We start from the raw sequence: 16,278 nt of genomic DNA, 5'->3' as shown, positions 1-16,278 counted from the left end.
ACCACACGCCACCCTGGGGATTCCTGTTGGTGCCGGATTGGTGCCATCAACCATTGGTTGTCAGTGTAAACTCTTCAGAGGAGTTCACCTCCAACCCATTCTCCAAAGAGCTTCTAGACACAAAGATTGGAAAAACAAGAACGTTATCTATTATTTATTATTTATTTGTTATCTATCTGTTTTTTCCCTGTCTCTAAACAAGAATTAATGAGGAAATAATATATCACTAATAGTTTTTTTGTCTTGATGAGTGGAAGGATTGAATGTTTTACATTTTTCTTAAAATGTCACCTACGCTATTAGTGTATATACCTTCAATGGATATTTTCTCCTTTAATTGAAGTTCTTCCTCCTCCACCTTTTTTTCTAACAAGATGGAAACACTCTTGGCTCTTTTCTGAGACCAAGAGCATGGGCAGCCTCTTGTCTTACTGGCTCGGGGAATTTTTCTCATCTTTTCCTTCAGTCTTATAATAATCTAATGGAGTAGAACTTAGTATAACATCTTCTTTAAAAACCCAAAGCATGTAAGACTCTAAAAAGGTTTTTAAAAATTAACTTTTTGTTACATGTAGGTCTTCAATGATTTGACAAAGTATACCCACATTAAGGAGGGCAATTTCCTTTAATTGGTCTACTTATTTAAATTTATTTTTAACAAATCAAAGTTTTTATTTGTATCCCTAATTATCATTTGTACTCCACAACTTGTACTTTAATATCCCTTTAACAGGTTCTGAGCTTTTTCTGCATAGGGCATAAAAGCGGCAACTCTGCCAATTTTCTAAGGTAAAGCATGACTGAGCCCCTCCCACACATGTAAACAGCAAACAGATGACAATAGCGCAAACAGATGACAATAGCGCAAACAGAAATACCAAGTTCCACCATTCAGCACAGTTCACGCCAGTTTCTTTGGGATTCAGTTGAAGAGGGAGTAAGCTTCTTCTAAAACGAGGGTCATTTTCTTCCCCTCTATTTTATAATGTTAGTGTTTTAATCTATATTTCTTTGCGACTTCTGCCTGGGCATGGACAGCCGCATGGCATTAGTACGCTTGACACATCTCCATTTTTTAAAATCAAGAGATAGAATTCCTATGTGATTGATGCCCTCCCTTGTCAAAATAATTCCGATTTTCTACCTGCTGGTTATTTAGGCTGTAAGGAGTGGTAGATGCATGAGATGTACCCCCTTCAGGGCTTCTTGGGCCCATTTTAAATGAGGTTTCCTTTATTTATTTTCGCAGATTATTGGTCTGTGGTTTTCTCCTAGTGTCTTTCTCTTTGATATTGGATATTTGCTATTAGATATTATTCATCTTTGGCATTAATGCTGGCCTCATAGAATAAGTTAGGAACCGTTTCCTCCTCCTCTGTTTTTTAAACCATGTGATTGACTGATTATAGCAACAGTAGAAATACAACAGAATACGAAAGGTGACAACTAATGATTCCTCAAAGAAAGAGTCATTTCAAATTCTTGCTACCAGATATATTTAAAATTCATTGTTAATTAAGAAGCACTGATTGAGACTGGAGAAAGAATGCCCTAAGGTAAAACATGATTTAATTGCCAGGTGTACGTGCTAAATGAATTCAGAAGTGGAGAGATGTCTGTCAGTGGAAGTAGGTTGGAAAAAAAATTCACACAGGAGGAGGAATTTAGAATTTCACACGAAAAGAGAGGAGAGGAATAAATTATAGCTGGAAAAGTTGAAAGGCTAGAGTAATGAAATGGGAATGAGCCCACAAAGAGTCCATTTTGTCTGGAACAAAGGTTTCGGGGAGGTAAGGAGCTTAAGACGGTCTGTTGGCTGTAGAAAACTGGAACTCCAGGAGGCAGGGTTCATCTTCCAGAGCCCTCTGTGCGGCCAGAGGAGGACTGGTGAGCCAAGGCGCACTTCCGCGGTGCGAGCTGGCTGCATGGAGCAGAGAGCCCGCACCAGCTGAAACAGACTGACACCAACGTAGGACAGATGAAGTCAGCAGGGCATGACTTGGTCTGTTCTGTTCACTGTCCTATCCCCAGGGCCAACAATGGCGCCTTTGATATCACTGGTATATATTTATCGAATGAATGAGAAAAGACAAATTAGCATATAGAAATAAAGGTGGCAATGCAAAAAGCATTTTGAAACAAAAAGTCGTAACACCAGGTGACTATTGAATATGAGCATCAAGATTATCCTAACACTTCTGGCAATAGGAGAATTTATACAATCGTTTGAGAAAATGATGGTGAACAAAAAAACGGGGGAAGTCCAGAGGTGAAGCTGGTTGGGTGGGCTACAGTGGGGAAGGATGTTGGCATGTTCAGACAAGGTGAGTTTCAGGTGCTGGGTGACACATCCAGGTGAAAAGGCACAGTAGACAACAGGAATGGATTTAGAAGGAGAAGTCAGGACTATGGGTATTGACTTTTATATTTTTTGTAATCCTTTGCACCTAGGTTATAGTTTAAAACTTAGATAGATAAGATTTAAGCTAAAGTCATGAAAAACAGGGAAACAAAGTCAATACTAGAAATTCATCAAGCATCTACATTTAGGGAATTAGAAGGGAAATATGTTAGAATTTATCTGAGAAGAACATACCCTGTATGCCTGCAGAGTTAAGTCACAGCAAAAAATGGAATTTTACTATTTAAAGACTATTCCATTCATTGGCCCTTGGGTCTGTCTTCCAAAAAGGTTGGTGATGACATCGCCAAAGCAACCAGTGATTGGAAGGGTCTGAGGATTTCCGTGAAACTGACTGTTCAGAACGGACAGGCCCAGGTGGAGTCTGTGCCTTCCGCCTCTACCCTGATCACCAGAGCTCTCAAAGAACCACCCCAAGGAAGAGAGAAGCAAAAAACATTAAGCCCGGCGGAAAATTGTGGCACTTGTGATGAGATTTTCAACACTGCCCGACAGGTGCAGCACTGATGTTTAGCTAGAGAACTCTCTGGAACCATTAGAGAGGTCCTGGGGACTATCCAGTCTGTGGGCTGCAGTGTGGATGGCCGCCACCCTCAGGATACACAGATGACATCAGCAGCCGTGCCATGGAGTGCCTGGCTAGTTAAAAAGTACAAGGGAAAATATTTCAATTAAAGACCATTTGACAACCCCCCTAAGACTTCTATTTGTGATTAAAAACATGATATTAAGAGTGAGAGTGATTGATGACCTGAAATGACTGAAATGACCTTTCAGCGATTTAAGATAAGATTGGTAAGGGAAAAATTTATAACTACAATTAAGAATTGCATTTTATTTTCCCGTGTGCCCACATAGTAATAAACACTGTCCTAGCCAACCCTATGTTCGTGCTTTCTCACCCTCACCCCTTCCCAAAATGTCAAGATCCACTCCCTGATATAGTCTCCTGATTTCTGTATGGGCCTATTAGGTCCAGGACAAATTGTGTTTATTTTTCAAAAATTTCTTCCAGAGTATTTTGAGGCAAATCACAGGAGCCTTCTAATCTGTCCTTACCTGCTATTTGTACAGGTTTAAAATGACTACAGTGAGGCCTGGCTAGGTCCTTAGTCAATTAAAAATTCATTTCTCACACTTCATAGATAGTAACACATAAAAATTTCTCATCAACACCAGCATAAACAGAAATTTTAATTATCTCAGCAGCACTGATTACAGAATATTTTGCTGAATGGAACACTGGTGCCTGGTCAGTCATGCCATTTTCCCTGAAACAATGGTCCCACACTGCTCCACATAATTTTATCAGCATGCTTTCAGGTATCAAGTTCAAATGCCTATGTGGAATTGAAGTTGGTTCTGCTATTAACAGCTATAGGACCAAAGAGAGGATTTGGAGACGTCACATTTCTTAATTGATTTTTAAATAACTTTATCAAGGTATATTAAGTGTAATTAATGATCAGCTATGTAAAGTGATTGGTTTTGAAATATGTATGCACCTTTGAAGCCATCACCACAATCAAGATAGTAAGTTCTGTCACATCAGAAGTTGCCTAATGCCCTTCGTAATCTATTCCTCTCTCCATCCTGGCCCTTGGCATTTTCTAGAATTTTATATAAATGATATTATACGATCTATATATTTGTGTAAGGCTTTTTTCATTCAAAATATTTCTGAGGTTCATCCATATTGTAGATGTATCAATAATTTATTCCTTGTTATTTCTATGTAATATTATTTTATTTTTATTTTTTAAAGAGAAAGAAAAACCTTAATGTGTGGTTGCATCTCAGGTGCCCCCACCCCAAGGACCTGGCCCACAACCCAGGCATGTGCCCTGACTGGGAATCCAACTGGTGACCCTTTGGTTAGTGGGGCAGTGCTCAATCCACTAAGCCACACCAGCCAGGGCCTAAGTAATATTCTATTATATGAATATACTATAGTTTATTCTTTTATTGATGAATACCTAGAATGTTTTGAGTTTATAGCTACCATACATGAAGCTGCTAAAAACAGCTAGACGTTTTTGTGTAAATCAACATATGTTTGTATTTCTTATTGATAAATACCAAGAACAGAATAGTTGGGATGTATGATGGGTATATATTTAACTTTTTAAATAAATTACCAAACTCTTTGTACCATTATACATTCCTACCAGCAATATACAAAGTTCCAGTTGCTCAATATCCTTGCCAACACCTTAAGCCACTCTGAAGGGTGTGTCGTTGGGTCTCATTATGGTTTTAATTTGCATTTCCCTAAGGACTAGTGATTAGGAAGCACCTTTTCTTCTGTGTGCTGGCCATTCATATTTCTTCTTTGTGAAAAATTTGTTTAAATCTTTTGCTTATTCATAATTGGGTTGTTTATATTATATTGAACTGTGAGCTGTTTTTAAAAATGTTCTATTGATTGATTTTAGAGAGAAAGAGGAAGAGAGGGAGATAGAAGAGAGGGAGAGAGAGAGTGATGTTGATTTGTCGTTCCACTTATTTGTGCATTCATTGATTGCTCCTTGTATGTGCCCTGACCAGAGATTGAACCTGCAAACTTGGCATACTGGGATGCCAGCTGAGCTATCTGGCCAGGGCTGCGAGTGCTTCATACATATATTCTGGATATAACAGCAAGACTATTCTTGATGAGTTATATATATATTTTTATCTTAGGATGCCTTTATTTCACTTTTATTACTGAAAGATATTTTCACTGGATGTAGAATGCTGGGTTGGTAAATTCTTTTAGTCCTTTAAAGATGTGACTCTGTTGTCTTGTGGCTTCCATGATTTCTCTGGATAAATTCATGGATATTTGCATCGTTCTCCAGCATGTAATGTGCTTTTTTTCTCCAGCTGCTTTAAAAATTTTTAGTTATCTTTAGACTTTAAAAGTTTGATTATTATGTGTTGAGAGATTTTTCCTTTGAGTTTATTCTTTATTTAGTTCACTCATCATATTGAATCTGTAAATGTTTGTCTTCCATTAAATTTGAGGAGTTTTTTGGTTATTTTTGCCCAAAATATTTTTCCTGTTTCATTCTTTTCTTTCCTTATGGGAATCTAAAAATTATACTATGTTAGATCTTTAGATGTTATCTAAAGGTATCTACCACTCAGATAGCTTTTTAAAAATCTTTTATCTTTTTATTTGATAGGTTGGATAATTGTTTATTGTTCTATCTCCAATTTTACTGACCTTTATCATCTCTACTCTGACAGTGAGTCCTTCTGGTGAATTTTTCCCCTTCAGATATTGTATTTTTCCATTTAATTATGTGCAGTTGGTTCCTTTTTCTGTTTTCCATTTCTCTCTTGAGAATTTGTACCATTTCATTCATTTCAGATGTGTTTTCCCTGACCTCATGGACCATAGGTATAATTGCTTTAAGGTCTTTGTCCGATAATTCTGCCTTGGGACTGGCATTTGGTGAATTTTTTTCCCCTTAAGAATTGCTCCTGTTTTCCTGGTTGTGTGTATGTTGAGAGATTTTTAATTATATCCTGGACACTGTGCATGTTACATATTATAGACTCTGGGTCCTTTTATAAGCCTTTGAAGAATTTGAGTCCCATCCCATTTTCCATCATTATATCAATTAAACACACACATGCATACATTTCTACGTGACTTTTGGAACTGCAACAAGAGTCAGCAATAATTCACTGATTTGCCTAATCGCTTTATCAGTTTAGGATTTCTCTCCCCTCTTCCCCCCGACCCCTCCATTTACTCATTTCCACTTAATGAAAGGAAGAAAAAGTGTTCCTTTTTAGATTAGCCTACTAAGCAGTGCTTTCTTCAGGTCACTTCTGAGCTCACCTGGAAAAGCAAAAGCTTTCCTCAGAGTCACATTTGAACATTTCTCTGCCAGGAAGACTTAACCAGGTAGAGAAAACTGCTAGATCGTTTTCTACTTTTTCTTTTGCTTTTCTCACTCATATTTCTTTTTAAATTCCATGTTCAATTTAATTAAACTCCAAGTGTACAGAATTACACTTAAACTACACAGTGTTAACCAGACTCACTGACTTCTTACCCACACCTAAATCCTGCTTACCTTTCCAGTTCGCTTGGGGTTCACCGACCCCGCCCACCGCCACGCTGCGACCTCTGGTGCCTCTGTTGCTCACAGGCTCTGCTAGCGCCCTCCACTGGTGTTCTTCCCTAATTGTTTTCTTCTGACTATCTGACAGGGAGAAACTCAGCATTCTTCAATTTTTATCAAAGCTATTACCATTTTTTATTTATAACAGAATCATATTTGGGTTTTGAACGTGTACTAAAATTAAATTATTGATGAAATCCTCAATGCTTATAATGGTTCTTGGTAAAAACTAACTGCCATAAACTTTTTCATAGTTATGCAATTCCATTAATTATGTAAACAGAGATCATGGCTCTTCAATATTTACACTGGAGTTTGTGCTTTAATACTTTATCATTAAGTATTGCATACTAGATATACTCTGAGAAGGGAATATCATTTTTTAATTGTGTTACTCAGAGAGAAAAAAAATGATTTCTATTGGAGTCCTTGCTTCAGACAGCTGCTATGGGCCCCCTGGCTGGACACCGGATGGAGAGTCGGAAAGGAACGTGAGCTGTTGTCTTTGTCACCCTCAAAAAAGTCCCAATAGTTTTGGCATTTCCGAATATATTCAGCTGAAAATTCCACTCCATATTATGAAAACTGGTAATCCTATAGAAAGATAGGCTTAAAAGATATTCTTTTAGTAATATCTTGCAAAAGAGGCTTGTTCCGGCATTTGTTTTATCCTTATTAGATGGCTCAGAGGAGCCATTTGAAAAGAGCTTTTGAAATTCATAGGAAGAACTATGCTGCTGAGGTATTTTTAGAAAAAATGATAAACTAATATTCAATTAAACAATTACTAATAATGTCCCACAGGTCCTAATGATGTTAGTTCTGAAATGCCCATGACACGCCCAACACTACACAGCCCTGAAGGAGCCGTGATGCAGCCAGAGGGTCACTGAGGAGCACTCATGGTCTGAGGGGGAAACTGCAGGACTCAAGACCCCCTGGAGCTGCGGTTCTGCTGCAGGGGCTGCCTGGGAGGCTCGCTAAACACAACAGAAACTGCAACTGTAACTGCACACAGTGAAACAGCCGTGAACCACACACACTTGAAATGTATGTGGTATTTCGAAACTTTGAAAATCATATGAAATATTAGTCTGACAAAGAAATGTCAAGGTTTCAAAATATACCTAAGATGAAACAGCTATCACAAGCTGCTAGCGAAATGTTCATTTTGCTTTTCAATACAGTACAAGCTAAGAAAACGACCTAATACTTCACTCAGGCCGTTGCCTTCTTTTAGACCTTCCAGACCACGCAGGAGTGGCTGTGCCATCAGCAACTAGTGACCCTGAAGCTGGTATAGAAATTATAGTTTGTAGGTTCGAGGGGAGTCCTGGGTGGAACATGGGGACAATCGTCTTCAGTCACAGTTCCAAGTAAGAGAGAAAAGCAATAGCGCTATGCGGGGGGAGTTCGTTATGGCTAAGGAGGAAACACACAGGCTACCATGAGATTTTAAAGCATATAATCAGCTATTAAACAGTAGTTCTGCTACTGGGGAAGAAAGGAGTGCCATCGTTACCAAGTACACTGTCATTAGACATCTAGCGAGATGTCCTTATCTATGCATCAGTAATTTCCTGGTCTTTTTTTTTTTTTAAATCATGACCTGTAGAAAGTAAAACATAGAGTAAGAGAAACCATTTGCAAACACAAAAGACTGAGAATCCACTGAGACTGAACACTTGTTTTACAGAGGAGACCTAGCAGTGCTCCGAAAATACACATACGTGCTAACACCCAGTGAGAGTTTCCTAAATGGTTCACCTTAATTGTAGTTCTAAGGTCTGTCTCGGTGTTTCCTCAACCAGTATTCAGGCCTGATCTTCACAGGCCTCGGAGGCTGCCGTGCCTCAGCCCCGTGCCCATGAAATGCCAGCTCTTTCGCTCATCGGGCCCCGTTCTTCTCCAGCCCACCAGCTAAGGTATCTCCCTCCACATGTTCTCATCAGGCTCACCAACTCAATACATCCAAAATTTAGGCTCACAGTTTTTTCAGTTTATCTGCTATTCATGGAATTCGCACTGCTCCAAGGGCCCTGCTGAGCCTCGGAATCCTATACTGCCTGATATATTGCTGGAGTCTCTGACGTTCCTATGCACTGCACTTTTCACGGTCACTCCTTACTAAGCCTTGCTCAGGGGGCCGACTCACCGCACTCTCCAGCCACTCGGTGACTGTTCTGTCACAACACTCCACTGGTGGAGACCCTGATGCTTCGCAAGGCATTGCGTCCCCTCTCTTTACCATTTGCTTGACTTTGGGGCTCTCCATGATCAGGCCCCATCCACTCTGCTCTCTCTACCGTCCCCTCCCCCACCCCTGCCAGCATTACTTCTAACGGTTCCCTTTCTTTTAGCTTGTTAGCTTAGACGCACACCCCCTTCTCCAGACCCAAATGCCACCGTGCATGTAAAAACACTATAAATTGGAGCGCATCTCACAAATGTCACTATTGCACGTTCTGCAAAGCCCAGTTACAGCTACCTCTTTAAGCCTCCCCAGACTCATTTATCTCATGGAACCACAATTTAGCCCATTTATAGTGTTCTATGGTAAAAATAGATATACCTCCTGACCCCAGAAATTTTAATGGAGCATTTTACCTATTTTCATCTCAAGATCTGATGCGGACACTAAATTAGCACTTAATTCATGAGCCTGTGTTGATATATGGTTGTTTCATATTCAGTCATGTTGTGTATCATCCCTAATTATGATCCATCACTTCAGAGATGGTTGTACAGACAGACAACACAGGAAAATGAACGATGGATTACATAAATCGGGCTTTAGTATCCAGGACAAAAATAAAAGCCGCCTTTTTTTTTTCAGGGCCTCTGCTACATTAAAAAAATGTTCTGGATCCTCTGAGATATTTTTTCTGGGCTCAAAAACTTCATTCGAGGAGTTGACAAGTGTTAGTGGAAAGCAAATTGTGCAGAATCTGGCTTTCTTTCATTGTTCTGCTCCTTTTCACTTTGAAATTTGTGTGACTGCCAATCCACCATAATCCCTTCTTTATCCCGTGCAAGTTCTAGGTCCAGTAACTTAGTTGAGAATAGCTAGCCTGGTTGCATGTCAGGATAAGGTGAGAATATCAACCTAAGTCACAACTGCAGAGAAAATGGAATTAAAACTGGAAAGACAGACAAAGTCAGTTAAAAGTTTGCCATATGCTGCACAGCAAAGGAAACAACCAAATGAAAAGGCGACCTATGGCATGGGATGAGGTTTTGCAAACCATGTATGTATCTCATAAGGGGTTAATAATCCAAGTTATATAAGGAGCTCCTGCCACTCACTAGCAAAAAACTCAAAAACATGGTTTAAAAACAGAAAAAGAACTTGAAAAGACACTTTTCTAAAGAAAACATCCAAGCCCAAGCCCTGGCTGGTTTAGCTCAGTGGATTGAGCATGGATGGGCCTGTGAACACAAGAATCGCTGGGTCGATTCCCAGTCAGGGCATGTGCCTGGGTTGCAGGCCAGGTTCCCAGTAGGAGGCGCATGAGAGGCAGCTACACACTAATGTTTCTCTCCCTCTCTTTCTCCCTCCCTTCCTCTGTCTCTAAAAATAAATAAAATCTTTAAAAAAAACATACAAATGGCCAACAAGTATATGAAAAGATATCCAACATCGCTCATCGTTATGGAAATACAAATCAAAACCACGGTGAGGTGTCACTTCGACTTGTTCGGATGGCTGTCAACAAAACAAGATAATTGTTGGTGATAATGTGGAGAAATCAGAACCCTTGTGGACTGTTGATGGGAATATAAAATGGTGCTGCCACTGTGGAAAATAAAATGGAGGTCTTTCAAAAATTAAAAAAAATAATTGAAATCTAGATCTTAAAGACTTATTTGTTCTTCTATGCTCACCACAGCATTGTTCACAGTAGCTAAGATATGAAACAACCTAAACATCTATCAGTGGATAAATAGGTAAATAAAATACATATAATAGAATATTTCCCAGCCTTAGAAAATAACAAAAATCCACCCTGGCTGGTGTGGCTCAGTGGAATGAGTGCCAGCCTATGAACCAAAGTATTGTTGGTCGGAGTCAGGGCACAGGCCTGGGTTCTGGGCCAGGTCCCCAGTAGGGGGCACTCAAGAGGCAACCACACATTGATGTTTCTCCCCCTCTCTTTCTCCCTTCCCCTCTCTAAAAATAAATTAAAACCTTGAAAAAAAATCCTGCCATATGGGACAACATGGATGAAACTGCAAGAACATTATGTTAGACTAAATATCCCAGTCACAGGGAAAGATTCCATTTGATGTATCTGAAATAGTCAAACTCACAGAAACAGAAAGTAGAATGGTAGTTGCTAGGAAGTGTGGAGTGGGCAGGGACAGAGTTGCATTTCGATGGGCATAAAGTTTCAGTTATGTAAGATGGGCACATTTTTGAGATTTGCTATGCACGTAGTTAACATTATGCCTCTGGTATAAACAACACTGTACAATGCACTTAAAATTTCACTAAGAGGATACATCTCGTGTTACGTGTTCTTACCACATGTGACTTTTCAATGGACTTTGTAGCATGTCTTTTAAGTTGTGGATTGTTTTTATTTTGAATCATTTGGCAGTGAGGGAAGGGGTGTCATAACCTTTTTATGTCTTTGTGAGCCTCTCAAGTGGGGTTGCCAGATTTAGCAAAAAAATGTGTGTGTGTGTACATATATATATAATACATAAATACATATATATGTACCTATGTACATATAATATACATATATATTGGAACATATACTGAAAACATGTTGGTTGTTTAGCTGAAATTCAAGTTTAACTGGGTTCTGTATTTTACCTGGCAACCTTACTCTAAGGGTCTGAATCCAGCCTTGCTGAGAGAGGTTAAGGAACTAGTATGAAGCCCAGCAGTGAGCACAAAAGCCAGGTATTTCACCGGGAGCCCAGGCCCTTAACCTCACGGGAAGACATCTAAACAAAGGTTGCTCTTCTCTGAATAAGGTCAAAGACAGGAGAAATGTATATTCCTTTACACTTATATCTAAATAGATCTTTCAGATCTATCTAGATCTATTATATCTAATAGATCTTTTATATCTAAAAAGATCCTGAGGGGATCTTTTCAGAGAGGCCTCACGAATAGGAACAACCATGAAAGGTCTGAACTCCGTTTTAGCTCTATTAATAAGTGGGCAGGGAGAGGAGGAGGGAAGGAGGTGGGAAGAGGGAGGGAGGAGCACAGAGTGCATGGCAACACTGGAGTCTGCTCTCTGTCCCAACGTGGTGGACCAAGGTCTGGCAAGTCATCTCCTGCTGTAGATGGTTTCCATGGAAAAATGAGCAGCAAGGCCACCCACAGTCCAGCGAGGTCCTGTTTGTGCATTTTCACTGCTGAGATGCAAATGCTCCTTTTCTAATCCAGCTGCCCAAGTGGCTGCCTTTAGATTGCAGGAGTCCACATTCTTAAATTGCTGGGTGCTGCAGAATGCAGACTTCCACAGCTGGCTGCTCCCTTTCTCTGATATCTTCATGCTGATATTAAACCAGAAAGTAGGTGCAGATTACCATGCGGTAATGAACAAGAGACATGAACAAGAGACATGAACAAGGCACAGAAGAGGGCCAGGGAATATGACCACAGCTGCCTTCCTTGTTTATCAGATTAAAATCTCTCTCAGAAATAGAAATCGAATTTACTACCTCCCATATTAGAAAAGCAGGTCACTGCTAAGATAGGTAGTGACCTCTATGCAAGTAAGCAGTTGAAAAATGGAATCATTTTTCTAAAGATTATGGAATAACAGCCGTTTTGACCCTAGCCATGGCCACAGAGTAGAACTAAATATATTTGGAGGAAACCAAATGAGAGTTCAGCAATCTGGGTTTAAAACTGCTTAGTTCATTAAAAGAATGTACAAGTATGTGTGGCTTTTAAAGTTCCCTTCTTTTGAAATTATATACATTCTCCCAGGACTGGTAGCTGACCAGGTGGTGAAAAAAATTGACAATGAAAGCAGAGCTAACTAGTTGCAAAGTCGCGATGCCTTTTTTTCCCCTGAAAAATGCTGTTATGTCCTGACTCAACAACATACATCCAAAGGGGGTTCTGGCTCCTTCCTCTGCTGCCGTTCCCCCTGTGACTCCACGGAGCCTTATGTGGCCAACAGCTGGTGCCCTCAGCTGGAGTGTAACCAATACCATTGCTTCCCTATTGTAGAAATCAGAACTTGAAGTTTTGGTAAAGAGAAGAAAGAAAAGTATTCATTTTCTGCTCTAATCTATTATAGTCTATAATGATATTTTATTTTCTAAAGGTTTAAAAAGTCAACTGTGAAATACTGTCAGGTAATTAACAGAGCAGTCAATGTTTACAAAGATTCATGGAAAGAACTAACAAAGAAAGCCAATGAATTCAGTTTACATTTTAAAGTATTTAATAGAGGTATTTGTTGTACATGTGGTTTTAGTTTAACATAAACACAAAATTTCTGTCTGAAAACACTTAACCTGAGTTGGAAACAGAATCTGAACTGAAGAAATTTTAATTCAACAAAATAATTATCTTCAAAATATTAGCAATGACTGACTCCCTGGTGAGGGGGTTTGCCTGAGCGTCAGGGCTCAGCCCCAGGGCAGGAGTGAGGGAAAACTCCCCGCAGGTCGAAGGCTCTGCTGAAGTCGAAGAGCTGCACCTGCGGGCCCTTGGTCAGCGTGAGCTTCCTCAAACAGCCCCGGAAGGAGGTCTGGCTGCTCAGGCAGTTCTGCTTTACATCAGCTGTGAAGGAAAGAAGAGAAGTTTTGCTTGATGTTACTGAATGACATAAACAGATCAATAAGTACAAAAATAAACTCAACTGGTTACTATATCAAAATTAGAATAATATTCTTATACATGTGGCTTCTGTGATGTCGATGAAAACCATTAATATGTAATAATTTTAAGGCATAGTTGTGACTTTAAAAAGTCATAAAGTGTGTTTACTTTATCATTTGTAATAGTTACTTGGGACATCTGAAAATGTGTAAGTCTAACCCAAAACCAGTATGAGAGGTTGTTTGTCCTCTAAAATGATCACCTGCCCCAAAATGACCCCCCATAGTGGGAGTCATCCGGTTTACTGTGCATCATCTCCAAAGGCCTCAGAGTCCTACCTAATGCTCAATTTACATGCGCAGATTATTTTAATTTCAAGAATTCCCTGGTATTGGAACAGAGCCTTTCTAAGTGGTAAAGGATTTGTCACCCAAACCGTGTATTTTTCTTCATCCTTATTCTACAACCTGAGATTGTCCCCAGAGTGACAATGTCCCTTGAAAGTGAGTGGGCAGAGCAAACTCCCATACATACCAGGATAGCCGCCAACATAAATGGGATTGTTGGTGTCCACCGAGGTGGACTGGACGTGCGGACTTTCTGCACGAACGGCATCACCGTCGACGATCAGCACCACACGGTGCTTGCTCTTGTTGGCTTGCAGAGAGTGCCACTTCCCGTCACAGAGACTGTTGGTAGCTTTGGGCTCGTACGTGGCCGTTATCCTACCCGCACCATTGTTAACATGAAATAGGAGCTAAACAAACAACAAGCACAAGCAAATATCTCAGTGAATTTTCCCATATTTAAGAAATTCAATCCATTTATATAATGTACTTGAAGTGGATAAAATCCCAGCATTTTGCTAAAAAGGAGAAGAAACTATTAAAAAAACACCTATTTTAGAAAATAGCCTCTTAAAGTGATTCAGATGCTATCTTATCCCTGAAATTTCAGACAGGGCAAGTGGCTACCTTTATGGGGGCAAGACTGAGCCACTATCTCAGCATTGCACCCTCAAATCTATTCCCCCTTTTCGGGACACCAGGAGCTGATGGGTTTACTGAGGGTGTCATTTCACAGCAGTTGCTAGCACCTATGAAGGAGCATTGACTGACTCCCCTCTGACATGATGCTGTACCACAGTGAATGATAACACAACAGATCCAAGATGTGCAAGAGATGGCAGAGAAGATTAGTAAGTAGACTGTCGTAAGGTTCTTGTATGTGAAGCTACTCAGTACTATCTCAAAACAGACTGTGACGAATTAAAGATATATATTATAAACCCTTGGGCAACCACTAAAAATGATTTAAAAGAACAATAAGTAATAAGCCATGGTATGATAAAATACACATGTCAGACACTGCATGTTTGCAACTACTGCACTTCTGATAACACGTTTCAGATGTCACATAAAAATGTGCAAGTGGATACACAATTTTTCAAAATTCTTTTCGAGTACAGATGAGGAAAAAAGTTGGCCATAAGCCACAGTAAGAGAGGCAGCAATATGATGTAGAGGCAGTTTCGTTTTGACATGGAGATGAAGTAAGCGGGGAGAAGAACTGAAGGGTGAGAGATCAATGAGTTTCTTACATTCTTCTCACCCTCACTCTAGGATCTCTAAGGGACCAAAAACCATGGGTGGGGCAAGCAGGAAATAGTAGAAACAAGCTATAAGTTTGGGGAAATCTAGAACTGAAAGACTCGTTCCTTGCCTTTCATGGGGCAGTAGCTCAAGAAAAATCAAGTGTCTTAGTCCCATAGTAGCATGAGTTGACCGCAGTGTAACAGAAATGGTGGCAGAGAGTGGTCAGGGAGAGGGAGAACCCGAGAGACCACTGCCCTGCTGCCCCACGTCTTACGAGTGGCGAGGTAGAAATTCCCAACTTCTCACAAGACCCTCTGGATACGGACGGTGGCTGAAGAAGAAGAGGCAGCAGTGCCCGTGACAGCTGGGGTGGGAAGCCTGATCTGCAGAGGGTGTTGACCAAATCTCCAGGAGCGGTCCCAACACTGGCAATGCGGGAACCTCAGACTGCTCTTTACAACCAGCCAGGGGCAGCTGGCCACGTGCACAAAAGACAGAGGCTGAGCCAGAGGATCGGGCAAGTCGGACTATACCTCATCTGCTATCAGGACACAGCCCACAGAGAAGAGAAATGACAATTAAGACTTGTTCCTCCAAATCTTGTGAAGAGGGTGCACTCAGATGCACCCGAAGAGGAGAGGAAGAAGAACCAAGTGAAACTCTGAAGGAGGAAGTTTTAAAGCAGAAGAGACTAAATACTGTTAATCGTTGAGTTCATTTAGTTCCCAGCACAAGGACTGGAGCCTGAGAAGCAACAGTGGAATAGTTACAGAAAAAGTTATGCTTTAAAAAATGTAAACTGTGCTACATCCATCCATGGAATATGCTGTGCTGAAAAGAAATGAACTGTTCATACACATAACCGCCTGGATGAACCGACAGGAAACGAGGCTGAGTTGAAAAGACAATCTCAGGAGGACACACACTGCATGACTTCATTTGTATCATACTCCTGACACGACTAACAGTTAGAGAGATGGAGCGCATATCAGTGACTGCCAGGGGTTGGGCTGCAGACAGAGGAAGTCAGGAGTGGCTCCGGGGAGACCTGCATTAACAGTAGAATTATTAAGTGTCTTGACTGTGATGGGGGTTACATGAAGCTACACATAGGGTAAAATTGTGTAGAGCCTACACACATGTACATGTACAAAAGGCATAACTTAGTCCCATGGACTTGATGTTGTACTAGCGTTATGCAAGATGCCGCCACTGGAGGAGCCCAGGGGAGGTGTGCAAGAGGACCTCTCTGTACGTTCCACTGCGACTTTCTATGAATCTGTATTTCCAAATGCAGTTAGGAAATATGGTGCAACAATTCAGCAACTTAGTTTCAGATTGTTC

At 40.4% G+C, this 16,278-nt stretch overlaps 1 protein-coding gene across 1 annotated transcript in view; it reads right to left on the bottom strand.

Moving 5' to 3' along the window:
- Window positions 1-12,979: 12,979 nt before the first annotated feature.
- LAMA1 (laminin subunit alpha 1) overlaps window positions 12,980-16,278 on the bottom strand; it is a 163,357-nt gene continuing 160,058 nt past the window's right edge. Inside the window, exons 62-63 of the mRNA XM_037125856.2 lie at window positions 13,874-14,096; window positions 12,980-13,300 (exon numbers count right to left, since the gene is read on the bottom strand). Of these exons, the coding sequence (XP_036981751.2) occupies window positions 13,140-13,300; window positions 13,874-14,096 (384 nt within the window). The 3' untranslated portion in view covers window positions 12,980-13,139. The remainder of the gene's footprint in view (window positions 13,301-13,873; window positions 14,097-16,278) is intronic.

Source organism: Artibeus jamaicensis, unplaced genomic scaffold, assembly GCF_021234435.1.
Source record: "Artibeus jamaicensis isolate MK-2021 breed Jamaican fruit bat unplaced genomic scaffold, CSHL_Jam_final contig_354, whole genome shotgun sequence".
Taxonomy (NCBI): Eukaryota; Metazoa; Chordata; class Mammalia; order Chiroptera; family Phyllostomidae; genus Artibeus; species Artibeus jamaicensis.
Note: the sequence above shows the minus strand (reverse complement) of the source record. Positions and strands in the feature narration are given on the sequence as shown.